Consider the following 27,034-nt stretch of genomic DNA (forward strand, 5'->3'; position numbering starts at 1 on the left):
ATAGCTAGCTAGTCTAGTTAGTCAGAACCGTGACACCTGGAGACTTCACCTTGGTCTCGACTACAATATATTGCATTTTAGTTGCAACATTCGGTTATTTTAGCAACTTAGAATTGAAAGTAACAGTAGTTCTAACCAAGCAATTATAATGAGGAATTTAGTCACTTTTATAGCATAAGGTAAGCTGAAATGACATTTTATATAAGACAGAGTGAGCGAGGGAGGCTTATTATTGTTTGGTTGCCAGATCAAACGTGGTTAGGCAAAATACAAGTCCCACGTAGTATTTCTCATCCTTGCCTGAGAGACAAGCAATAAGGTCACTGACTAATTTTGCCACATGCTCGGGTGGCTCACTGAACAGGAAGCATCGGTTAGGTTCTCCCCTAGGAGTGACACACACTGACTGATGACAAGGGTCTTTCTGTCATCTAAAATTATCAAGTTATTTCCATACTGTGGTCTTTTAGGCACATGAATAGTAATTTCAGACCAATTTGCCGATATCCCTTTCATGTGCTCAGGAAGACCCTTGCATGCACATACACTGAAGATGTGTAAGAAAGCCAGTGATTTACATAGTAATAGTTAAGTACTATCTACTCCCTCGGTGGTGCCAGATTTACTCAGACTTACTAAGTTATTGGAAATTCTAATTAGTTAGGCACATGGTGCTAAGCGATGACCAAGATGGCAATATATTCTTTTCCAGAGAACCAACCCAGTCCGGAGAGAATACTAAATGAATATAAGGGCATAGAGGTCATTTCTGATTCTCTCTTCTCAATGATGGCTGCCAAACTCTTTACTACTGGAGGAAATATTAATATATGGAAACTTGGAAGCCACAATTAACTACATAGCTAAATATAAATACTGGAAAAAGATTTAAAATAAGTTAGATGTGCTAATAATACAAAATATGATCATTTAATGGTGGCAAGTGAACCAATAATCAGGCAACCAAACATTATACATGGAGCTGACAACGGGAAAGTGGGCGTTAAATTAACTATAGAGACTATAGAGATGAAAGAAACTGGAAAAAAAATCTTAAAGCGCTACATATAATGGTCAGGGTGGTGAGGCGTAGCTTGAAATCGAAAGAACTTTAATAAATAAATCTTCTATAAAAAGGAAATCACTCTAGAATAAAGAAATAAACCTCCTTTGGCAGTTATAGCTGATATGACAGTTGGTCCATTAGCCATACAGATCAGTCTCTCTTTTTTTTCTTTTCTTTTAAGTCATCTTGCCAGATGAAGCGCCTTCGTGGATGATCACTTATTTCCCAGGTAGGCTCCTAATGTGATGCAGGCTCCAATTACAGCAATACTTAGGATGGTCTTGATGGAGGGCCACATTGGGTCAAATGGAGGTCGGGCACTGTTGCCATATAGTTCAACAAAAGCCTCCTGAAAAATAAGCAAATGAAAAGGAATTAATGCAAAGAATTACATAAAAGTATTAACTAGCTGACTTCTTTAAACTCTACATCTCGGAATAATAGGAAGTTACTCACTCATTTACACAGTTATGCAAATTTATTACCTTAAAGTTGATGTCAACAACATTCTAAATTATAGAATGAATCAATGTAAAAAGTTGAATAACTTTGTAAATAAATCCCTTTCAGAACTAAAATCTCACAGCATTATTGAATATGTTCATTCTGATAGGTAGGGGCTTAATATCTATGATGTAATTAGCCAATTGTTCCAAATTAAGGTAAATGCTGTGTTCATTGACAAATTGTGGACAGTTAACAGTGCCAACGAGCAGAACTGTGATTTCAGCTCTGGGCTATTACAATAAGTTAAGAAGTAACGGAAAAAAACATCAAAAATGTTATCAGAAATATACAATAAATCCATACCAAAATTTGCACGTAACATAACCGCAGCAGAAAAATCTGCTCCGTGCCTCAAATTAAATATTTCAATTGATTTTTTTTTTTAGCAATTTCATTTAGCTACAAAATTAAACAGATTTACTAGACTACAAAACAATGGCCAGTAAGTTACTGTAAACTAGAAGATACCACTGCACTTTACACTTTCATAGAGGAACAATAAACCATCCATGAAGGCAGATGTAAGTATGGCTGGTCAATTCCATCATCAACGAACATTTTATTCATAATAAATTATCTATATTTTAGAAGATTTTCAATAACTAAACTAACAAAAACAAATGGCCATATGGAAATACTTGATGTACCAAGGGTTGGGTTAATGACACTATAATTGCTTGTCTGGGTAGGGGCTTCTGGTGTAAAACAGATACATAGTGAAGTAGTCACATATGATTTTGCAAACTTAACTTTTTATGAAAGGGTAAGGAGAAAGGTGAAATATAAGTTAACTTAGGGGCCAGGATATAAATAATAGTTCAGGACAAGGTAAAATGATGTAGATGATGTGTTATGAGTAAAGCATAGTGCTATTTGTCTTTTCTAGAATGTAATTTAATGGTTGTACCAGATGTCACTATCACAATGAAAATCATTTCTCTCGTTCATTATTTCCTTCCATCAGATAATCAGCATTAGGCATTTTTTTAAAGTTTAGCACATAAATATTTTATATAAGGAGGCAAATATGATTAACATATTATGGGGGCATTCGTCACCTGGAATGGATTTTTACAAAATTAAATATACATTTTATAAGCCGATTTTTGTAGAGTAACATGACAAGAGAGATCAACAAAAGAAAAAAAAAAAACAATCATAAGTATTTGCCAGTAACACATTGAATGCACCAAGGCAAGGAGACAGCATTAAAAAATTGCCAATTAATAATCGTCAGCTAATATATAGCAGAATACTGAAAATGTGTTCAAAAACATTTATAATGTGCTAATTTGACACTTCACTAGGAATAAAAATAAATTCCCTAACCAGATTACATATGTTAGATTTTTATTACAGCTTAGCACATTTTAAGTGTAAAATTCAGGGAATTTATTTCCAGCAGAGTAAATGGTTCTTTATAACAAATCATTGAAAGTAATTTTGTTCTTAGAATATTTGCTCAAATTTTGAATTCTGCAGCCCAAACCCTGGCAAAACCTTCACATGGTGTAAGAAAACAGTCTCAGCTTCAGGTGACAAAAAGCTAACAAGTATGCCATATTTGTATGTGTATAGGCAACAATGTGAGAAGAGGCAGGTATATCAAACAAACTTATAGTTCTTGATCATTCTGCACAGGAACATGAAATTATTTGGTGGTTAAAGGGAACCTGTCACTCCCAAAATCGATGATGAGGTAAGCTCATCGTCATCAGGGGATTATCTACAGCATTCCGTAATGCTGTAGATAAGCCGCCGATGTTACCTGAAAGAGGAGAAAAAGAGGATAGATTATACTCATCCAGGGGCGGTCCAGATCCGATGAGTGTCTCAGGTCCGGAACAGCACCTCCCATTTTCATTCCATGACGTCCTCTTCTGGTCTTCTCGCCGCGGCAACGGCGCAGGCGTACTTTGTCTGCCCTGTTGGTGGCAGAGCAAAGTACTGCAGTGCGCAGACGCCGTAAAGGTCAGAGAGGCCCGGCGCCTGCGCACTGCAGTACTTTGCTCTGCCCTCAACAGGACAGAAAAAGTACGCCTGCGCCGGAGCCGCGGCGTGAAGACCAGAAGAGGACGTCATGAAATGAAGATATGAGGCACCAGAGTGGAACTGAGACACCCATTTGAACGGACCGCAGCGGGACCGCCCCTGGGTGAGTATAATCTAACCTCTTTTTCTCCTCTTCCAGGATACATCGGGGGCTTATCTACAGCATTACAGAATGCTGTAGATAAGCCCCTGATGACGGTGAGCTTACCTCACCATCGATTTTGGGGGTGACAGGTTCCCTTTAACATTGAAGTTGACAAGAGACATCTACAGGAGAAGTGCCCTACAATTGAAAGTACCATTAGTTTTATGTAAAGCATCACTGAGAGCAATGCATTCTCATAATCTTCACATTTGCTAAACTAAAACAGAATACCAGACAGTAATTCTAAGCAGACGTGAATTGGTGCAGTCTAAATCAAAGATATATCCTCTCTTGGCTTTAAAAGGGAATCTGCCATTAGGATCAGCACTCCTAAGATGTCTACATGGTCATGTAGGTCATAGGAAGCTGAATAAAATGATATCTCGATATATGTGATCCGATGTCTTATTCCAGAGAAATCCTCATTTTTCTTAGTATGTAAATAAGATCTATGGGCCGGACGTAGATCTTCACAAGAATCCGCCTCCAGAGCTTATTTTAATTGAAAGGAGGAGTACCAGTGTGAGACATGGACCATGAGAGCAGACTGTCAGTCATTACGTATCTCACACTGGTAACACCCCCTTTCATTTAAAATAAGCTCTGAAGGCGGATTCTCCCACCCATAGATCTTAAGAGCTCATTTGCGTGGATTTCTCTGGAATAAGACACCTTGATATCTGCTATCATTATATTCAGCTTTACCTACATGCCCATATAGACAGTTTAGGAGGGTTGATCCTACTGACTGAATCTCATCAACACATGCGTAATTCTGACATATAAAATGCAATGTTTTAGTTTTATTCACAGAAAATACCTCAATATCTTGTACCCTAAGTACTAAAAATATTACATGGCAATGTCTAACTTTTCCTTCTACATTAATGATCACAAAAAAAGTTATGTTTTTTTAATACCCTGATATTTATAATGCTCTATTGTTGCCATCTTTTCTGAAATACATCACTGTTCTCAGCTGGTTAATATGGAATTATTTACTGTAAATATCACGGAGGACAATTCTTACTTTGGCTTCATGCGAACGGCTGTGCGTGACTTGTAACATAATGCTCTTGGAGTCGACTTTGATCCAGAACTGATAACATTATATATTTTATTCTAACCTTTGAAATCAAGTCATTAACATATATGAATAATAATGACCATAACATAAGGAAATATTAATTATCTATATGTAGCTTCGGGAAATTAGTTCAAAAGAAGAAGAAAACTCCACTATAGCAATTAAAGGGCAGTAGATATAAGATGAACAGCCTGAAGCAGGTTATACACATATATGATAAGAAATGCACTAATGCTACACACCAAATACATTAATACAGTCATGGCCAAAAATGTTGGCACCCTTTAAATTATTCCAGAAAATGAAGTACGGTATTTATTAGTGATGAGTGAGTATACTCTTTGCTCGGGTTTTCCCGAGCACGCTCGGGTGATCTCCGCGTATTTGTTAGTGTTCGGAGATTAAGTTTTCATCGCTGCAGCTGAATGATTTACAGCTATTAGCCAGGCTGAGTACATGTGGGGGTTGTCTGGTTGCTAGGAAATCCCCACATGTACTCAGGCTGGCTAATAGCTGTAAATCATTCAGCTGTGGTGATGGAAACTTAATCTCCGAACACTAACAAATACTCAGAGGTCACCCGAGCGTGCTCGGGAAAACCCGAGCAACGAGTACACTCGCTCATCACTAGTATTTATCTCAGAAAATTATTGCAATTACACGTGTGTTGTTACACATTTATTTCCTTTGTGTGTAGTGAAACAACACAAAAAAACCTGAAAAAAAGGCAAATTGTACATAATTCCACACAAAACCCCCAAAATGGGTGGACAAAATTGTTGGCACTCTCAACTTAATATTTGGTTGCACACCCTTTGGAATATATAACTGCAATCAATCGCTTCCTATAAACATCAACAAGCTTCTTACATCTCTCAACTGGAATTTAGACCACTCTTCTTTTGCAAACTGCTCCAGGTCTTTCATATTTGTCCTGCTGAAAGACCTAGGACACCAACCCAGCTTTCTGAAACTGGGCACTACATAGCAACCCAAAATTCTTTGTAAATCTTCAGATTTCATGATGCTTTGCACAAAGTCAAGGCACCTAGTGCCAGAGGCAGCAAAACAGCCTCAAAACATCTTCAAAACTCCAACATGTTTGACTGTAGCTCCTGTGTTCTTTTCTTTGTTCACCTCATGCCATTTTCGGTAAACAGTAGAATGATGTACTGTACCAAAAAGCTCTATCTTTCCAAGAAAGATTTTTGCTTACTCGCTTACATTTTGGCAAACTGCAGTCTTGCTTCTTTACGTCTCTGTGTCAGCAGGTCTCCTGCCATAGCATTTCATTTCATTTAAATGTCGACAGATAGTTCAAGCTTATAGTGATGCACCCTGAGCATGCAGGACAGCTTGAATTTCTTTGGAACTTGACTGGGGTTGCATATCCATTATTTGGACCATACTGTGTTGGACCCTTTTTTCAATTTTTCTATGCTGTCCACGTCCAGGGAGATTAGCTACAGTGTCATATGTTGTAAACTTCTTGATTATGTAGCGCACCATGAACAAAGGAACATCACGACCTCTAGAGATGGACTTGTAACCTTGAGATTATTGATATTTTTCAAAAATGTTGGTTCTCAAGTCCTCAGATAGTTATTTTCTCCTCTTTCTGTTACCCATGATTAGTGTGGCACACAAAGCAAAAATTGAGTCAACTTCTCCCCTTTTTTCTAGCTTCAGGTGTGCTTTTCATATTGCCCACACCGGTCACTCGCCACAGGTGAGTTTGAATGAGCATCACATACTTGTTCCAATACACACAAAGGAAATAAATAAAACTGTTTAATTGTAATAACTTTGTGGGAGAAATACTAAATTTTCTAGAACAATTTCATGGGTGCCAACACTTTAGTCATGACTGTATCACAAAATATATGCCTACATTAGAGTATATCACTTGACCCCTCCAATTGTACCACATCTAACACAGGGGCGGATATATCATTGATGCAACCTATGTAGTTGCACAGGAGCCCAAGAGGTAAGGGGGCCACTCTCCTCTCCAAAGCAGGTGAAATTGCACATTATGATAAACTATTGGACTGCTAAGGGCCCATATACTGTTCCCGCACAAGGGCCCTCTTCTGTCTGTGTCTGCCAGTGCTGCTACCTATAGGAGCTTGTAGGTGTATCTAAGCATGAATGTGTATTATAACTCTACTTGAAAAGGGCCGAGCTTCAATACCAGGCAAAATTTAAAACAAGAGTGGAGCCTGTATTAGACCTCTTTAATTCATCTCTTACAAAACTTGAAATTACTTTATTAGATCACTGGGTCTATGAAACCAATAAACGAAGGATTACCTGCAGCTATTTTGTCTAGCACATTAGTGGTCCCAAGGAATTAAATTTGCTGAATGAACAGGAGAGAAAGGTGGAGAAAAGAAAAGTTGAAAAAGAAGGGGTAAGATGCATACCATATGTAGTGTACAAAAGCTGCATGGAGATACAGTAGGCTTTTTTGTTTTCCACTGACATGTTTGTTTGATTTTCTAAGAGAAGATTGATAAAGCATCATTTTTTGTTTTTCAAATAGGAGAAAAATGGGCGACGCGTGAATGACAGAACTTAAATGCATGTGGTGTGGGCTAAAATTCATTTTTGCACTTGGTTTCATTAAAAATATTGCACGTTTGTGTTATACTGCGTATTGTTGCTTAAAGAATGAGTTAATTGAGAATCTGGCTGTGAGTCCGCTATGATGGTCTGATGGGAATGTTTTAAACTATTATATATGTGTCTTTTTGTGAGCTCCTCAACTCATTTATTAGCACGGACCACATCAAAGTTGAACGTGTAGGCAAACAATAAACAGTTAACAGCATAATTTGTAGTGAAATTCAGGAGCAAATATGATTTTCAGCCCAAAATACATGCATTTAGGTATAAAAAACAAACAAAAAAACCCCTTCAACAGAACAACTGATGTGATTGAAAAAAACATTTGCGCGGATGTCAGGACAAGCTGACAAGCAAATACTTTTTTCAATCACATCAGTTGTTCTATTAAAGTTTTTTTTATACCTAAATGCATGTATTTTGGGCTGAAAATCATATTTGCACCTGAATTTCTTTACAAATTATAATGTTAACGGTTCTTTGTTTGCCTATACATTCAACTTTGATGTGGTCTGTGCTCATAAATGAGCCAATCTGGTGGAATCATGCCGAATCTGCCATGTATAATTCTTAAACAAATACAGTGATATTGGGTCACAACATCAATCATTCCCAGGTTTCTTTTTGGTAATATTATAACTAAATTTAGAGATATAAAACTTATAAAAAAAATGCATGGATTTTACATTACATATCAGATTAGTGAACACCTGGCTATTTTTAATGTACATATGAGAATTAAAAAAAGAAGTACAGTAATTGTAAGAAAACACAAGGGAACTGAAAAGTAGACAGGTTTTCTGGATTATAAGGGGAACAAGTGCTATCTGGGCTTGCCAATTTAGTGAACGAGCAGGAACTCCTCTGAGAAACAGACCTTGCCTTTAAACAGTTGTATATATTGAAGTAGAATCGCGCATACAGATGACCTAATCTATACAGTGTGCGCAACATATGGATTTCATTTACCATACCAACAAAAAGGAAAGGGCACACTAGAAAGAGAACATGTAGCCGGAGGAAGAACTACAGAAACCCCAGACTCTGCAAGAAGCAAGGCTGGAAGAACTGCATGAAAATGTAGGCACCTATGAGACCACATCTATCACACCGATTCATCTTCTTTCTCATTATTATATCTTTGTTGGCATGCAGAGAGGATTTCAGAGTGCTGCCTGAACACGTCATTTTCATAACTCATTTAATTACATGAAATATATTTTACATTTTCAGATATTTTTACATAATTATGAACAGAGTAAAGTAATTGCTTTGATTGTAGTGGGGGTTAGGTACTGTTGTGGCTTTTATGTCAGGTACTGAGGAGACGATTCAATGTTTTAAGCCAGAAAACTGGCATAAAAGCCTTGAAAAGTCACAATTTTTCAAGCAATGGAGAGTTGCAAAACATCACAACTTTTGACCTCGCCTGTCCATGTAGTTAGTATAAAATTTTGTATAAAAATCGTTATATGAAAATATATAGTATACAAAATGCAAACTCTTCTGTAACCTAAAGCTACAGCTTTGAAATAGGGAGATATTAGTTATTTATAGTGCGATGGCTGTCATCGTCTTATGACGTCATAGTTAGGACCTTGCTGGTGATCAATTTTTGGAAAACTTTTAATATGTTGTTCACCACATATAATAATAGTAAAAAAAAAAAAAAATCATAAAACGCTTTCTTGGAATTTGTTCCAGGTCAAACCGTATTTTGATTGGACTAGAACGAGAAAGCGCAATAATGACGTTTTTCTTTTATTGGATATTGAATAGATAGGTGGCTCTCTATATTCACTGAAAACAAAGACAGATCTTGAGATGGAAATATTCTCCCAGTTCAGCTGGTAAAAAAATCACAACTGGCTCTCAGGACAAGTAATCTGGTGAATCCCAACCAGATCTCTTTCCTGCAGGTAGTACCAACGCAGGCTGCATCATGCGGTAACACCCTCACCTGTGCACAGTCAGACGGTAATGGCTAAAGCAGGCCAGGAAAGTCCGGCTGCCGGCACTGCCAGATTGGTTGTAGGGATGTATAATCGGCACTCTAACACTCTGGTATCTCAAGCTCACGATATTTGGAAGCACTATTGTAAACATTCAGACAATAAATTAACACAATGCAATATCTATAAAATACATTTTTAATTCTAACCAGTCCAGAGGCCAGCATTTCAGGGTTGTTTATTCACTTCCTTTATCAACCTCTACAATCTTATATAATGTGTAAAGATGACCTATTTCATGCGCTGATATAAGGAACAATTCTATATTGCGAGATGGACCACTGTTTTAAGAACACACTATGAATGTGGTTTAGAAGCATAGATTCTGAAAGAAAGCGACATTACAATTGAAAGTATTTGTAGGTCAACTTTCTTCTCCATGTCATCAGTTTTGAATCATAGTGACCATCACTGACACATTGAGATAATTATGTGTTAGTGCTGAGGTTAGTAAGCAGATATGTAGTGAGGAATTCCCATTCAGTATGTGGAGTCCTTGCAATGCTTCAGTCAGCACATTCTTACCCATGAGGATATCCTGTCCAGTGACAGTGGGGGAAGTAGTGATTCTTCCTAGCAGCTGTACTCCTCAGGTATTGAGAGGAAGTCCTAACTTCCTCCTCCGAGCCCTGCCTAACACCCACACACAACTTTCACAAGTGCAGGAAGACACATTTCCCCTTTTCTTCTAATCAATGAAGACCATTCTTCTCACCCATTGTACACAGACTTAACCGCATCCAATTGAGGTCGCCTCAGCTAAAAGTAATGTTGTGTGCGTACGGGTGTAAATATACCTGCTTCTAAACTGGAGTTTTAGTTTTACTCATTACCGATTATGAAACTCTGCAAGTAAGCGGTAATAATATTTATATTTTGTATGGACTGATATTATAGTCTACACCTGTTATTGAAACGTTGACATATTAGGCAGCTGGTTATATCTATGTAAGCATTCTGACCGTCCAGGTTTCATTGGAAAAACATCAAAAAGACAGATTTCTATTGTAATACCTTTGAGTGTTTTGCTGATTTTAATAGCTTTTGACTATTTAATAGCAAAAGATGAGGCTCCATTTCTGTTCCAAATTGACAGATAAAGGCACATAATGCGACCCAGCGCTAGACTGTGAATCACTTGTAGCTTTAGAGAGTTCTCTATGCATGTAATAAATTGTTCTGTGTCATGTATTTCAAACAGAAGCCTGTCCTAATCACATGTCAGGATAGGCTGGAGTCTGAAGAAACATAGCTGCAAAGACCTGTGTCTCAACTGACAGAGGAGCTTTATTGTAAGCACACATACTTCTATGAGCAAAGGAGAAAAGCTGTAGCATCAGAAGATTCTTTTCCAAGGCTGACAGAGCACATATGATTTTTTTTTCCTCCAGCCTCGGTCCATATGCAGTCAGGGGAGAAGATCTCATCTCATGTCACAGCTTTTCACTGGCAGCTCACTAGTATGTGTGCTTATTATACAGCTCCTCTGTCAGTTGAGTCACAGGTCTACGGAGTGGTGTTTCTTCAGAGAGCTGCCTATCCACGGCAAGTGACTAGGATGAGCGGTCATTTAAATTACTTGAAGAACCATTTTATGGAAGGTTCAGTGGAGTTAAAGTTGAAGAAAGGAAGGCTGCATCTGCTGCTAGAGCATTGCCCTCTTTACTCAGAGACATGTAGATTATTATTTTCAGGATTGAATACTTCTGCCTGGCACCAAGAAAGGTATTTGATTTGCACTAACAGTGAGGAACAGGAACATCCTGAGGGCAAAGTTATTGATTCAATTTTTTTAATGAAAAAAAGCCCAGAAATACTCATATATTAAATATAAGCTTTTTCATAAAACTTAAAACCAGCTTCCCAAAATCAAAAGCAGAGTCTTAAAATGGTCTGTGATGCTCTGATTTTAGTATATATGAAGGCTTGCAGTATAAAGCTGGTAAAATAATAATAAAAAAAACACATGCAGAGATCTGTGTTGTATGGATCTATTTTATGACTCCTTTTTGCATCTTCAATGTTGTTCGGAAGAACAAAGTATTCTGTATGAATACGTGAGAAAAGAAAAACTACTGTAGGAGAAAATATGGTGGCACAATACATGACGGCACCTACATTGGCATATGAACTTATATAGGTGTATATGATATACAAAGACTTTGCATATATCTTACTTTGTATTCCATAAATCAAGCACGTGTGATAGTTATTTAACTTATAACTTATGCAGACTTTTCATTTTGTTCTGACTAGCAGAGAAAGGCATAACAGGTGAGCAATAGGTGGCAACCAGTTAAAGACTGGCATGTCATACAGTGTCGCGTAAAAATTTGAGTACCCCTGGTCAAAATGACTGTTTTTCTGAACAGATAAATAGGTGGTCCACTGCAATGTGTAGTTGGCATATCGATATGATCCTTGGAAATAAAGCTTTCTTCAAATAAATTGCATTTCCAAATGTGCCTTTTAGTGGCGTTACTGCTATCCTCATCACATGACCCCCGGCTGTACCTGCCTCTGATGTCCAGTGATGTCAAGTCAACTTCCGGAATTGGAGCCTGACTCAGCATCACTGAGGTGGGGCCCAGTCTTCCTGAGAGACTGGGCTGTGGGCGGAGCTTAATTGCACGTCACAGCCCAGCTTCACGCGGGCTTGCTGTGCTCTGTTAACAAAAGCAGAGAAGGAGAGCACCCGCATGATGCTAGGCTGTGATGTGCAATGAAACTCCGCCCACAGCCCAGTCACTCAGGGAGACTGGGTCCCGCTTCGGTGATGCCGAGTCAGCTTCCAATTCCAGAATTCCGTGATCACCATACATCAGAGGCAGCTGCAGGCAGGTATCGTGATGGGGATGAGCGGACAGCAATAGCACACCCACAGGCACGTTTGGAAACGCAAGGTATTTGAACAAAGCCTTATTTCCACGGTTTAAATCGATCTGCTCACTCACATTGTAGTGAACAACCTCTTTAACCCCTTTTCAACGTTGGACTCCCTCCCTATAATGTGGGCTCCGTCGCTGAGCCCACATCTTTTCCGGCACACGTCTGCTACGATCCATCCGTGGCTGTTAACTAGTTAAATGTGGCTGTCAAACTAAGACAGCGGCATTTAACATGCGCTTCTGTACGCTGGAAATCCTGCCCATTGGCGCCCGTATCACATGACTGTGGGTTGCCGATGGGTTGGCAGGACAATCAGAGGTCTCCAGCAGACCTCTATGGTTGTCACTGCCGGATTGCTATGAGCACCGCCCGGTGGTTGGCACTCACAGCAAGTGAGTAAATCTGCTACATACAGGCAATCTGCTCTTCGCCTGTATGTAGCAAAATCGATCGGGTTATGGCAGCTTCTAGTCTCCCATGGAGACTATTGAAGCATGCCAAAAGTAAAAAAAAATGGCGTAAAGAGAAAAAAGTAAAAACGCCAGAATTACGTTTTTATTTTTGCTGCAACATTGCATTAAAAAGCAATAACGGGTGATCAAAAGATCGTATCTGCACCAAAATGTTATAATTTAAAATGTCAGCTTGACACACAAAAAAAAGCCCTCATCCAACACGAGATCACAAAGATGGAGGCGCTATGGGTATTGGAAAATGACGCAATTTAAAAATTTTTTTAATTCTTTTTAATAACCTAACTAGTAAAAATTATGTTTTAAAACCACTTTTTGTTTTTTGCTAATAAATAAAAGGAATTTGCATATATTTCTCTGGCTTTTAAGAAAGGCCAGGTGATGCAAACTTTACAGCTTTATAAAAACCCAGTCTTCTCTAAGCTTGGGGTCTTCTAAGCAGCTGTCTAGCACTCTGAAAATGAAAATGGTGGAGGCCCACCAAGCAGGTAAAGGCTATAAGATGATAGCAAAGCATTTTCAAGTTGCCCTTTCCTCCGTTTGCAATGTAAATAAGAAATGTCAGTTAACAAACAGTGGAGGTCAAGAGAAGGTCTGGAAGACCAAGCTAAATTTCAGTGAGAGCTGCTCGTAGGATTGCTAAAGAAGAGGCAAATCAGAACCCCCGCTTGACTGCAAAAGACCTTCAGAAAGATTAACAGACTCTGGAGTTGTGGTACATTGTTCTACTGTTCAGAGACACCTGCACAAACATGGCCTTCATGGAAGAGTCATCATAGCAAACCTCTCCTGCTTCCTCACCATAAAACTCAGTATAATAAGTATCCAAAAGAACATCTAAACAAGCCTGATGTCTTTTGGACACAAATCTTGTGGACTGATGAGATTACAATAGAACTCTTTAGTCGCAATGATCAAACGTATGCGTGGAGAAACAAAGGCACAGAATTTCAGGAAAAGAACATCTCGCCAACCGTTATGCATGAGGTGGATCAATCATGCTTTCGGGTTGTGTTGCAGCCAATGGCAAGAGTAACATTTCATGAGTAGAGGGAAGAATGGATTCAATGAAATTTCAACAAATTCTTGATGCAAAAATAACACCAACTGTAAAAAAAAAAAAAAGCTGAAGTTGAAAAGAGGATGGCTTGTACAAATGGACAATGATCGTAAACTCACGTCAAAATCCAGAATAGACTACCTCAAAAGGAGCTAGCTGAAGATTTTACAATGGCCTTTGCAGTCTCCTGATCTGAACGTCATTGAAAATCTATGGCTAGACCTGAAAATAGCAGTGCATGCAAGATGACTCGGGAATTTCACAGAACTAGAAGAATTTTGCAAGGAAGAATGGTTGGAAATCCCTTAAACCATTAATTGAAAAACTTTTGCATTTGCCCATTTTTTTGTAATTTTTAAAATGTAAAAGATGAAAATATATATAACTAGATGGTGGCCCGATTCTAACGCATCGGGTATTCTAGAATATGTATAGTAGTATATAGCACAGCCCACATATTATATAACACAGCCCACGCAGTATATAACACAGCCCATGTAGTATATAACACAGCCCATGTAGTATATAACACAGCCCATGTAGTATATAGCACAGCCACGTAGTATATTGTCCAGCCACGTAGTATATTGCACAGCCCACATAGTATATAGCACAGAGACGTAGTATATAACACAGCCCACTTAGTATTACAACACAGCCCATGCAGTATATAAGACAGGCCACTCAGTATATAACACTGCCCACGCAGTATATAACACAGGCCACGCAGTATATAACACAGCCCATGCAGTAAACACAGCCCACGTAGTATATAACACAGCCCATGTAGTATAAAGCAGAGACGTAGTATATAGCACCTCCCATGTAGTATATAACACAGCCACGCAGTATATTGCACAGCCACACAGTATATAACACAGGCCACACAGTATATAACACAGGCCACACAGTATCTAACACAGCCCACATAGTATATAGCAATGTGGGCACCATATCCCTGTTAAAAAAAGAATAAAAATAAAAATAGTTATATACTTACCTTACGGCGGTCCCCTGATCCAGTGCAGGCCTTTAGCGATGCTCGTTGCGACGCTCCGATCCCAGTAATGCATTGCGGCAATAACACGTGATGATGTAGCGGTCTCGCGAGACCGCTATGTCATCTCCGGTCATTGCCGCAGATGACAGGCAGCATCAATAGTAAAAAGATGGTCACACAGGGTTAATAGCGTTAGCGGAAGGCGTTACACCGCGTTATGCCACGGTGTAACTCAGTCCGTTTAACAGACTGCTAAACCGCTATGGGGGCACTGACTGGAGGGCAGTAGAGAGGGGGCACTGACTGGAGGGGAGAAGGGAAGGGGAATTTGCGGCCGGACTGTGCCCATCGCTGATTGGTCGCGGCCGGCCGCGACCAATCAGCGATGCGGGATTTCCGTGACAGACAAACAGAAGGACGTACCCCTTAGACGATTATATAGATAGATAGATGTGTCATTTTTAAAATGTAAAAGATGAAAATATATATACACCGTATTTTTTGGACAATAAGATGCACCGGACCATAAGACGCACGTAGGTTTTAGAGGAGGAAATTGGAAAAAAAATTAAGCATTGAAGTAGAAAACGTGGTCAATTCTGTACTTAATATCCCCTATACTGGCATATATGGTTCCCTCATCCCCATCCTGGTATGCATGACCCCCTCCTTCCTATCCTGGTATACATGGCCCCCTCATCTCTATCCTGACATCATCATGCATGGCCCCCTCAACCTTATCCGGTTATGCATGCCCCCATCCTCGTATGCATGGCCCCTTCATCCCCATCCTGGTGTGCATGGCCCCCTCATCCCCATCCTGGTGTGCATGGCCCCTTCATCCCTATCCTGGTGTGCTTGGTCCCTCTCATCCCCATACTGGTGTGCATGGCCCCCTCATACCTATCCTGGTATGCCTGGCCTCATCCCGATCCTGGCATGCATGGCCCCCTCATCCCTATCCTGGTAGGAATATCCACCTTATCCCTATCCTGGTATGCTTGGCCCCCATCTCAGCCCTGGTATGCATGACCCCCATCCTTATCCTGGCATGATTGGCCCCATCTCCATCCTGGTTGCAGGGCCCCCATCCCCATCCTGGTATACAGCGACCTATCAGAAAAAACATTTAAAAAAACTTATACTTACCTTCCTGCGCTCTCTCGCGGCGTCTTGTTACGGTGCCAGCAGCTCCTTTGTTATGCTTGTTGTAAGCAGTGCAGAGTGATCTATTTCAAGTGTTTATTTCTGTCAATGTTGACGATTATGGCTTACAGCCAGTGAAAACCCAACAGTTGCTTTGATAGCAGCCTTCAGCTAGTCTGCTGGGTCTGGTGTCTCTCATCTTCCTCTTGTCAATATGCTTGGATATAGCACTCTGTGAACAGCAACGTTCTTTAGCAATTACCTTTTGTGGCTTACCCTCATTCTGGAGTGTGTAAATGACTGCCTTCTGGACATCTGTCAAGTCAACAGTCTTCCCCATGATTGTGGAGCCTACCAAAACAGACTAAGGAACCTTTTTAAACACTTAGGAAGCCTTTACATGTGTCTTTTGTTAATTATTCTATTTTACTGAGATAATGACTAATGGGTTTTCAGTGGCTGTAAGCCATAATCAACAAACAGAAATAAACACTTGAAATAGATCACTCTGTTTGTAATGACTATGTAATATGAGTTTCATTTTATGTATTGAAGAACTGAAATAATTTAACTTTTTGATGACATTATAATTTTGTGAGAAGCACCTGTACTAGTCCATGTGTAGAAATCCAAAATTATTCCCATATATCTATTCTCCGGAGAGGTCCCATGAATTAAAATTTTTCTCTATGACAGTGTTCAAAAAAGAAATAATAACACTCTAGAAGAAGAAAACTATTAAGAGGCAGCTTGGCAATAAATTCATGCTGCCCGAAACCTAGTAGTCCATTTGGAGATCTTGGTAAATAACAGGGCACATACAGACTACCTTAAGCTAACCTTGTTTAGGTATAGGCAGGAGGTGAGATAACGTGGAATTAATGTATTTCCATAGTCTGGATCACAACATGTAGCCACAGTTCCTTCTTTTCTAAATGGTCTGCAATAACTGTGATGCATGATGCATTTGACTTTACCTGTATTCTTGGGCTCTAATGGAACATGAATCTATAATTAGTATATATATATATATATATATATATATATATATATATATATATATATATATATATATATATATATATATATATATATACTAATTATAGGCTCATGTTCCATTAGAGCCCAAGAATATATATATATATATATATATATATATATATACATACACACATATTTGTCTATATATAACATTTTGCTCTGTGTAATAGTAGTTCACAAGAATAATCCAAAAGGAACAAATACTGAATTTTTTTTTTTACTACCGCAATTACATTAAGTTGGTGAAACCAGACTCTGACATCAACCACACACCTCAAAAAATAACATTCTGACACAGTATTGCTGACTGCAAGTTCAAAGCTTCACTTTGGTGACTTAATTTATGTTACTCATTGCTCTCCTTAATATGCCAAACCATAGCAACTGTATCGTGAGAAGATTACTCAACCTCAACAAGATTGACTGTGAAGCTCTCACAAAAGACAATGAGATCGTGAGAAGTGCGATGATCCTGCCCCAGACAACGGGTTATGCAAACAAAAATGCCAACATTATCTTAGATACTATAGAAAGCCCCACAGTGAAATTTGTTATAAATTCCTAGCTTTACAATAGCCTATAAGATAATGAATTTTCAGACACATATAATACTTAGAATAACATTTATTCTTTTTATATAAGAGTGACTGGAAAAATTTATATATATATATTATAGAAATTACTTAAAAATTATTTTCCAATTAAAATCAGTCTTTAGTGTTCTCTGTTTGGTAAATCTATCTTGGCTACTAAAGAGGACTTTACACATTTATTTTTATTTTAAACTGTATATATCAGTAAAAAAGGGCAGAGCATCTGATTAATGTAGATTTAGTCCCATCAGATCAAGCAGAAAGTCTATTCTGACATTCTATGTGGGGCATTTGCTTCTTTCCACCTGTATAACATTTCTTTCTTATTATTGGCCAAAAAAATAAATGCAATGATTGAAGAAATTTGCATATACGGTATATCAAAAGCTTATATGCGCCTCTCTAAACCTGTGTAAAAGGTTAGCGCAGATACGTTACCTTTATCACTATTGTTGTATTACCCAACTTCCAGCGCTGATTCAGCCCTCATCTGAGTCATGTGACAGCCATTCATCAAGATTGGCGATGTGCACGCTCATTGCAGTATAACGTACCAAATTCAACCAGACAAAGCTAAAGTGGAACGCGTTTGGGCACCTGGGCCACACAACAACTATCCAAATCTTTCATCACTTGATGTAAGTGTAGTCTTGGATGTTAAATGATATGCTGTCTCTATTTAATACATAGGGATATACCTTATAGGCATTGGGATATTCACCATTTAATTAACAACTTACAGAAGTTACAGTATATTACCTTTTATGCACATTTGCTTGTTGTGGTCCTTCTTTGGGTTACTCAGCATTGTCTATTTGTATTGTCTTTTTATATTTACTTTACTAAATTAAATTTATGAGAAGTCATGGCACGATTGTTTTTGTTTTGTACCTGTAGTTATCGGGTGCACTTTTGTCACAGGGTTACCTCGACAGTGTGGAGCCAGAAGACAACAGCGCTGAGAAGAAGCACTACTTCATTTTAATGGCGTTTATTCCTTATAGCAGAACAGGGGTTATCTGGCCATGTTGGAAATCTCTGTGCTCGCAGCTGAGCTCAGTTAGCCACTTCTTTCCACCTTTGTAATCTGGGCTTTGATACAAATCCTTCTCAGAGCTAGCCTGTGCTGTATGGCTTAAGGAGGGAGAGGTGTTCATTTGAGAAGGAGTGTTGGAGAAAGTTATTAGTGACTGTTGCTTGGTTTGTATGTCTGGAAATTCCCTATACTTTTCTATTTTGGTTTATTCCCATACCTCCAACCCCCGATGCATTCCTCTGTAAGGCTTAGTTCACACTGCGTAAGTGCAGTCCGTTCAACAGATACATTAAACGGACTGCACTAACGCAAGTGCCAACGTTGGCACAGCGCTAGCGCAGACTGAGCATCTGCTAGCTCTATCTGCGCTAGCAGTGACAGACCAGGAAACACTGCAGCCCGCGTCTCGAGTCCGTCATTCATTGACGGCACATCGCTAGCGCACGCCCATTGTGGGCATGCGCTAGTGATGCGTCCGCCATAGGAAGTAATGGCGGCGTTAACGGACTACGTTACACCGCGTTATGCCACGGTGTAACGTAGCCTGTTTAACGGATAACACTAACGCAGTGTGAACCAAGCCTTATATGTGAGAGAATATTTTGTATGCAAACCCTTGTTTGTGTTGCCTTGTTTGTTGGGTTGGTGTACTATGGTGCACAGTAGCACCCCTCTTCCCTGGGTAGGGGAAGAGAACAGACGGAGGACTAACTCAGGAACAAAGGCATGGTTGGCGGCCCCTGCATCTTCACCTTCAGAAGTATCCCGGGAAGTAGGGCAAGACAGGGGGCTCCCTAGTGTTAGGAGCCCCTGGTCCTGGATCATCTGACAGCTGTGTCGTGACAGATGCAGTATTTATATAGGCTCAATTTTGTGTCGGTATTAGCAATAACAATCTTCTCTGGTTATTGCTTTTTTGCTGCATTTTTAGGCCTTTTCCCTTTATTTGATGCCTTTTTAGTGCAGATGTAAAGCCGCATGTTACGTGTTATGGAACCACTCAGCACCCAGAATATGTTGTGCAGTTGTATGTATGTATAATAGGTTCTATGTGAGATGCATGTCCCTAATGCATCAGCCCACAGGCTGCGCCCTGGGCAGAGGGGACATGATATTCCCCTTTTGTACTCCCCCCACCTTTGTATTTCGCACAGTAAATATCGGCAGTGTCACGATCCATGTTTGGATTTGTGGCAGATTTGGTTTCCTTCAGATAAAAACCTTTTTTCCTTTCAGGTCATCGGAGGCTAATGCAGTTTTTCCCCGGTGGCCGCTGGTGTAATTGCATTACAGCTTGTTCTGCTGATGTGGGTGGTGACCACTCCCACCTTCCTTTAAAAGGTCACCTGGTGCATCAGCTGACTGTTGGTTATACAGGTCCTTTGGATACCAACCTTGCTGGAATAGGAGCTTGCTGAGTGCTGTTGTTCTGCAGCTGAATACTTATTCCTGGTGCCTTACTCTGCTGTGCAGTGCATTGCAGCAGAGAAAGCCAAGTGTGGTGTTATTGTTTCTTTGTCCCTTTGTTCTTTGTAACTTTCCCAGTGTTGTATTAGTGCAGCGGTGGGACCAGTGCTCTCACCTGCCAGTTCCTTACGAAGGGAATAGAGCAAGGCAAGTGAGGGACTAGGTATCTTGGTCGGCGACGGGTTGAAAGAACCCATATAGGGACGGTAGCAAGATCAGGGCACAGCCTCAGGTGAGTGCAGGAGGTGCCCATTCCCCGTTCCCTACCGACAGAGCCCACCGTTGTTAAAGTGTCCCCGGTGTACCCTTGTGTGTTTCGCCGTTTTGTGACTGACCACTCGCCAGGTCGTGTCACACCAGGACAGTCACATCGTGACAGGCAGGCTCCGGCCACCTGCGGCTATTGTAATGTATGTCTGGCCTGCCGCTTTTCTATTGGCCTTCCCCCTGTATCTGTGTGATATATTCTGTGTCCTGTGAGTAAAGTTTTGTCAGACTGGAAATACGTGGAGAAGCAGTGATATTTTATATGCGCCCATGTAACCAAGCAATTCCAGCCAGCGTCCTTCATTCAGACTCCAGCCAAAGCAGAGTGGACCTCCTGAAACACGGGGTGGTACTGAAAGAGGTACCCCAGCTTGGTAGACCCCTGGCTGAGACATATCCTGTGACCACCCGGAGACAAGCTCGAGCTGCGGAGGCGGAATCACACTCAGAGGAGGCCCAGGTAAGACATCCCAGCCCTACACGTATTCCCATAGCCAGACACATTTCTTGGGCCCCCTTAGATGAATTTAAGAGGGAGTTACTTGAGGATCCTTCATTGGAGGGATATCGTGGGAAGGCACAGGAGGGGAGAGGGGTACTGGAAGGGGAACAGTTTGCATGGAAGCAGGGACTCCTCTACCGGTTCACAGAGCAGCACCACACAGGGACAAGCCCCACTATAAAACGACAGCTGGTAATTCCCAAGAAGTATAGGCAGGAGTTACTGCGAATCTTTCATGACATACCCTTGGCCGGGCACATCAGCATCAGTTGCACCAGGTATCGTCTGACACAAAACTTCTGGCCGGGGGTAACCTATGATGTTCGTCAGTACTGCCAGACCTGTGACAGTTGCCAGCGCATTGGCAAGAGGGGAGATCGATGCAAGGCCAAATTACGCCCCCTCCCCATTGTGGAGGAACCATTTAGCTGAGTAGCGGTCGATCTGATAGGGCCGTTAGCCAAACCCAGTCCGTCAGGGAAAAGGTATATATTGACAGTGGTAGATGAGGCCACCCGGTATCCAGAGGCGGTTGCGTTACCTAACATACTGGCAGAGACGGTGGCGGCCGCCCTGCTCCAGGTTTTCTCACGGGTTGGATTTCCCCGGGAGATTATCTCGGACCAGGGTACCCAGTTTACAGCAGAGGTGACCAACCAACTGTGGAAGCTGTGCGGCGTAAAGTCCATTAGAAGCGCCCCGTACCACCCGCAAACCAATGGGTTGTGTGAACGCTTTAACGAGACGTTAAAACAACTCATTGGGACTTTTACCAGGACCTACAGGGACTGGGAGAAATTCTTACCACACCTCCTGTTTGGCCATCAGGAGGTGTGGTAAGACATACAGTCATGGCCAAAAGTATTGACACCTCTGCAATTCTGTCAGATAATACTCATTTTCTTCCTGAAAATGATTGCAAACACATTCTTTGGTATTATCTTCATTTAATTTGTCTTAAATGAAAAAACACAAAAGAGAATGAAGCAAAAAGCAAAACATTGATCATTTCACACAAAACTCCAAAAATGGGCCAGACAAAAGTATTGGCACCCTCAGCCTAATACTTGGTGGCACAACCTTTAGCCAAAATAACTGCGACCAACCGCTTCCGGTAACCATCAATGAGTTTGTTACAATGCTCTACTGGAATTTTAGACCATTCTTCTTTGGCAAACTGCTCCAGGTTCCTGATATTTGAAGGGTGCCTTCTCCAAACTGCCATTTTTAGATCTCTCCACAGGTGTTCTATGGGATTCAGGTCTGGACTCATTGCTGGCCACCTTAGAAGTCTCCAGTGCTTTCCCTCAAACCATTTTCTAGTGCTTTTTGATGTTTGTTTTGGGTCATTGTCCTGCTGGAAGACCCATGACCTGAGGGAGACCCAGCTTTCTCACACTGGGCCCTACATTATGCTGCAAAATTTGTTGGTAGTCTTCAGACTTCATAAAGCCATGCACAAGGTCAAGCAGTCGAGTGCCAGAGGCAGCAAAGCAACCCCAAAACATCAGGGAACCTCCGCCATGTTTGACTGTAGGGACCGTGTTCTTTTCTTTGAATGCCTCTTTTTTTCTCCTGTAAACTCTATGTTGATGCATTTGCCCAAAAAGCTCTACTTTTGTCTCATCTGACCAGAGAACATTCTTCCAAAACGTTTTAGGCTTTTTCAGGTAAGTTTTGGCAAACTCCAGCCTGGCTTTTTTATGTCTCGGGGTAAGAAGTGGGTTCTTCCTGGGTCTCCTACCATACAGCCCCTTTTCATTCAGACGCCGACTGATAGTACGGGTTGACACTGTTGTACCCTCGGACTGCAGGGCAGCTTGAACTTGTTTGGATGTTAGTCGAGGTTCTTTATCCAACATCCGCACAATCTTGCGTTGTCCTCAGACAGTTCTTTGGTCTTCTTTCTTTTCTCCATGCTCAATGTGGTACACACAAGGACACAGGACAGAGGTTGAGTCAACTTTAATCCATGTCAACTGGCTGCAAGTGTGATTTAGTTATTGCCAATACCTGTTAGGTGCCACAGGTAAGTTACAGGTGCTGTTAATTACACAAATTAGAGAAGCATCACATAATTTTTCGAACAGTGCCAATACTTTTGTCCACCACCTTTTTTATGTTTGGTGTGGAATTATATTCAATTTTGCTTTAGGACAATTATTTTTGTGTTTTTTCATTTAAGACAAATTAAATGATTAAATGATGATAATACCAAATAATTTGTGTTTGCAATCATTTTCAGGAAGAAAATGAGTATTATCTGACAGAATTGCAGGGGTGTCAATACTTTTGGCCATGACTGTATGGGAAAAAGCATGCAATGTCTGTGCCGGAGAATCTGGCCCTGGATGTATAACAAATAGGCATGCTGCTCTGTAATCCTCGATGAAAGGGTTTGAGGAGGGAATGCTATTAAGCAACTAAAAAGTAATTAATAACTGATCATCTGAAATAAATCAATGTAATTAAGTGACTAGCTGGGTGACGGGTTCACTCTTAAAGACTTTATTTAACATTTGTAACCAGTCATAGTATGCAAATTCATAGCAACATCGGAGATGGCTTCATTTCCATATTGTGCTGGGCAGATGGCGACACAGTGGGGGCTAAACTACAGATTTTCAGCACAATCCTTTCTCCTGTATATAAATTTCTGTGACAGGTTGATGCAAATACAACACGTCATACAAGTGATGGATGTTGGTTCTATGTCCTCTTGCATTATTAAACCCGAAGACATATCATTGTGCCAGAAATGGAAAGTGTAACATAACACCAATAGTAGGTACCGTAATACAGAACATGCTGAGTCTGTGCAGATTGCTTAATGTGGAGCAACATTATCACTTTCCGTGCACACCATACATCGCAATTGGAATTACAGAAGCCCGTGCCGCAAATGTGAGCATAGTTTTGATCTGCCAAGAAATCCCACTGATTCTTGGGTGCTTTTAAATGTGCCATTCTAATACACCAGGTTTTTCCTACCCCATCTCAGAGCAGCATGATGTAGGGGAAGATACCTTGATTCCAGCTATGTATCACTTACTGGGCTGTTTGCTGCAGTTTTGATAAAATCAGGTTTATCTGATGCAATTCTAGCTGTCTCTCTGAATGTGGAGCTTTGTATAAAACCATCCACTTCACTTATTGTCCGCTTTCAGTGTACACTGTGCATAGGCAGAAAGCTGCTAATCAGTGGTGGGCACGGGGTTACACAGAGCTCATCCATATGGAGGACTACAAGGCAGCAGGTTTAGGGTAAGTTCACACATGGTGTTTTTGCTGCTTTTTTTATGCTAATTTTCAGCTGCGTTTTACAATACCAGCAAAGCCTGAGATTTCAAAAATCTCATGCACACATTGGTTTTTTGTATGATCAGTATTTTGTGCTTTGCTGCGTTTTTTGGACATACAAGATGTCACTTCTTTCACCGTTTTTGCTGCGTTTTTTCCACACATTGACTTGAATGGGTGTTCAAAAAAACACAGCAAAAAGCAGGTATCATTATTTGCTGCGTTTTTGCTGCTGAAAATCCAAGGACATTAGCATAGACTTAAGCTACTTTCACAGGTTTTTTGCCATCAGGCACAATCCGTTGAATGTTGAAAAAAACGGATCCGTGGCAGATTGTGAAAAACTGATGCGACGGATCCGTTTTTTCAACGAATCCGACTAGCATATCCAGGTAATTGAAATAAAAAAAAAATTGGAGCATGCTCAGTTTAAAAAAATGGAATCCGGCATTTTCCAGATCCGGCACTCTCCCATGGGCTTCCATTATAGCAAAAAGCCGGAAGTGCCGGAAATGACATTTTTGCCGGATCTGGTGAAAACCGGAAGAAAAGTAAAGTCATCCGGCGCTAATACAAGTCTATGGGAAAAGTTTATGGGATCGAGTTTTTTCAAAATTTGCCAGATTGAGCCTGACGGCGATAAACGGATGTGTGAAAGTAGCCAAAAAGAAAAAAAAATGCACCAAATACGCAACAAAAATGCACCTAAACCTGCGTTTTTGATACAACTTCTTTCCTGCCAAGAAGATCAGGTCTCTCTCTCTTTCTCAGAATCTTATACATGAAAATGCAGGCAGGAACTCCTTTGACTTATCCGTCATAACACTGGATGCGTTGCACACGTATTTCGCTATTTTCACATCCGTCCATACGTCGCTTCACTGCATTATGACGCACCCCGACCGACAGAAGAGTGAAAGAAGCCTTACCCTTACTAGTTCTCTAGTGACAATCTCTTGCTGAAAAAAAAAAACTGCAATTGTATCAAAACTACAACAAGCAGTCCCGTAACGGACATCACTGGAATGAGGGTCTTTGCCGCTCAGATAAGATGGCAAAAAACATAGCAACAGATTGATTTTAAGCCAAAGCAATGAGTGGATAGGGAAGGAAAAAAACATTTTGTAAGAATATATTCTACTTAATTTCTTTTAATTCACTATGACTTAAAAGCTGTGCTATAAAAACGCCATTTAGAAGGCACATATGAAAACACCTATAAAGCCAATCCCTTCTAATTACAATTATACCATCATTGGCTAGCAGTGGAATGGAAGGTCACCAGCTTTATCAAGAAAAGTGACACAAACTAAATTTGACAATAATGGGCAGGGGCGTACTCCTAGGATTACAGTTAGAAAAGGAAACACCGCCTAGATTTCACTGTAAATGGCTTCCTGTGCTGCCTTCCATGGAAATTATTGTGTTGTACTTTTTGGGTCTGCCCTCCAGACAATTAAAAAAAAACCTGGGCGATGTCCTTTATGGAAACAGAAATAACGAGATGAAGTCTAAACAAGCAACTCAAATATCTGATGTGGCCATACCAAATAACTATCTTTTTAGTTACATAGTTACATAGTTATTAAGGTTGAAGGAAGACTATATGTCCATCTAGTTCAACCCATAGCCTAACCTAACATGCCCTAACATGTTGATCCAGAGGAAGGCAAAAAAAACCCATGTGGCAAAGAGTAAGCTCCACATTGGGGAAAAAAAATTCCTTCCCGACTCCACATACGGCAATCAGACTAGTTCCCTGGATCAACGCCCTATCAAGGAATCTAGTGTATATACCCTGTAACATTATACTTTTCCAGAAAGGTATCCAGTCCCCTCTTAAATTTAAGTAATGAATCACTCATTACAACATCATACGGCAGAGAGTTCCATAGTCTCACTGCTCTTACAGTAAAGAATCCGCGTCTGTTATTATGCTTAAACCTTTTTTCCTCCAAACGCAGAGGATGCCCCCTTGTCCCTGTTTCAGGTCTATGATTAAAAAGATCATCAGAAAGGTCTTTGTACTGCCCCCTCATATATTTATACATTAAAATAAGATCACCCCTTAGTCTTCGTTTTTCCAAACTAAATAGCCCCAAGTGTAATAACCTATCTTGGTATTGCAGACCCCCCAGTCCTCTAATAACCTTGGTCGCTCTTCTCTGCACCCGCTCCAGTTCAGCTATGTCTTTCTTAAACACCGGAGACCAGAACTGTGCACAGTATTCTAAGTGTGGTCGAACTAGTGACTTGTATAGAGGTAAAATTATATTCTCCTCATGAGCATCTATGCCTCTTTTAATGCATCCCATTATTTTATTTGCCTTTGTAGCAGCTGCCTGACACTGGCCCCTGAATATGAGTTTGTCATCCACCCATACACCCAGGTCTTTTTCATTGACGGTTTTGCCCAGAGTTTTAGAATTAAGCACATAATTATACATCTTATTACTTCTACCCAAGTGCATGACCTTACATTTATCCCCATTAAAGCTCATTTGCCATTTATCAGCCCAAGCTTCTAGTTTACATAAATCATCCTGTAATATAAAATTGTCCTCCTCTGTATTGATTACCCTGCAGAGTTTAGTGTCATCTGCAAATATTGAAATTCTACTCTGAATGCCCCCTACAAGGTCATTAATAAATATGTTAAAAAGAGGGCCCAATACTGACCCCTGTGGTACCCCACTGCTAACCGCTACCCAGTCAGAGTGTGCTCCATTAATAACCACCCTTTGTTTCCTATCCCTGAGCCAG

At 40.4% G+C, this 27,034-nt stretch overlaps 1 protein-coding gene across 1 annotated transcript in view; it reads right to left on the reverse strand.

The window, feature by feature from the left end:
* Positions 1–914: 914 nt before the first annotated feature.
* Positions 915–27,034, reverse strand: part of BCL2 (BCL2 apoptosis regulator) — a 248,886-nt gene continuing 222,766 nt past the window's right edge. The window contains exon 3 of the mRNA XM_069730647.1: positions 915–1,415. Coding sequence (XP_069586748.1) covers positions 1,281–1,415 — 135 coding nt within the window. The 3' untranslated portion in view covers positions 915–1,280. The remainder of the gene's footprint in view (positions 1,416–27,034) is intronic.

Source organism: Ranitomeya imitator, chromosome 6 (assembly GCF_032444005.1).
Source record: "Ranitomeya imitator isolate aRanImi1 chromosome 6, aRanImi1.pri, whole genome shotgun sequence".
Classification (NCBI taxonomy): domain Eukaryota; kingdom Metazoa; phylum Chordata; class Amphibia; order Anura; family Dendrobatidae; genus Ranitomeya; species Ranitomeya imitator.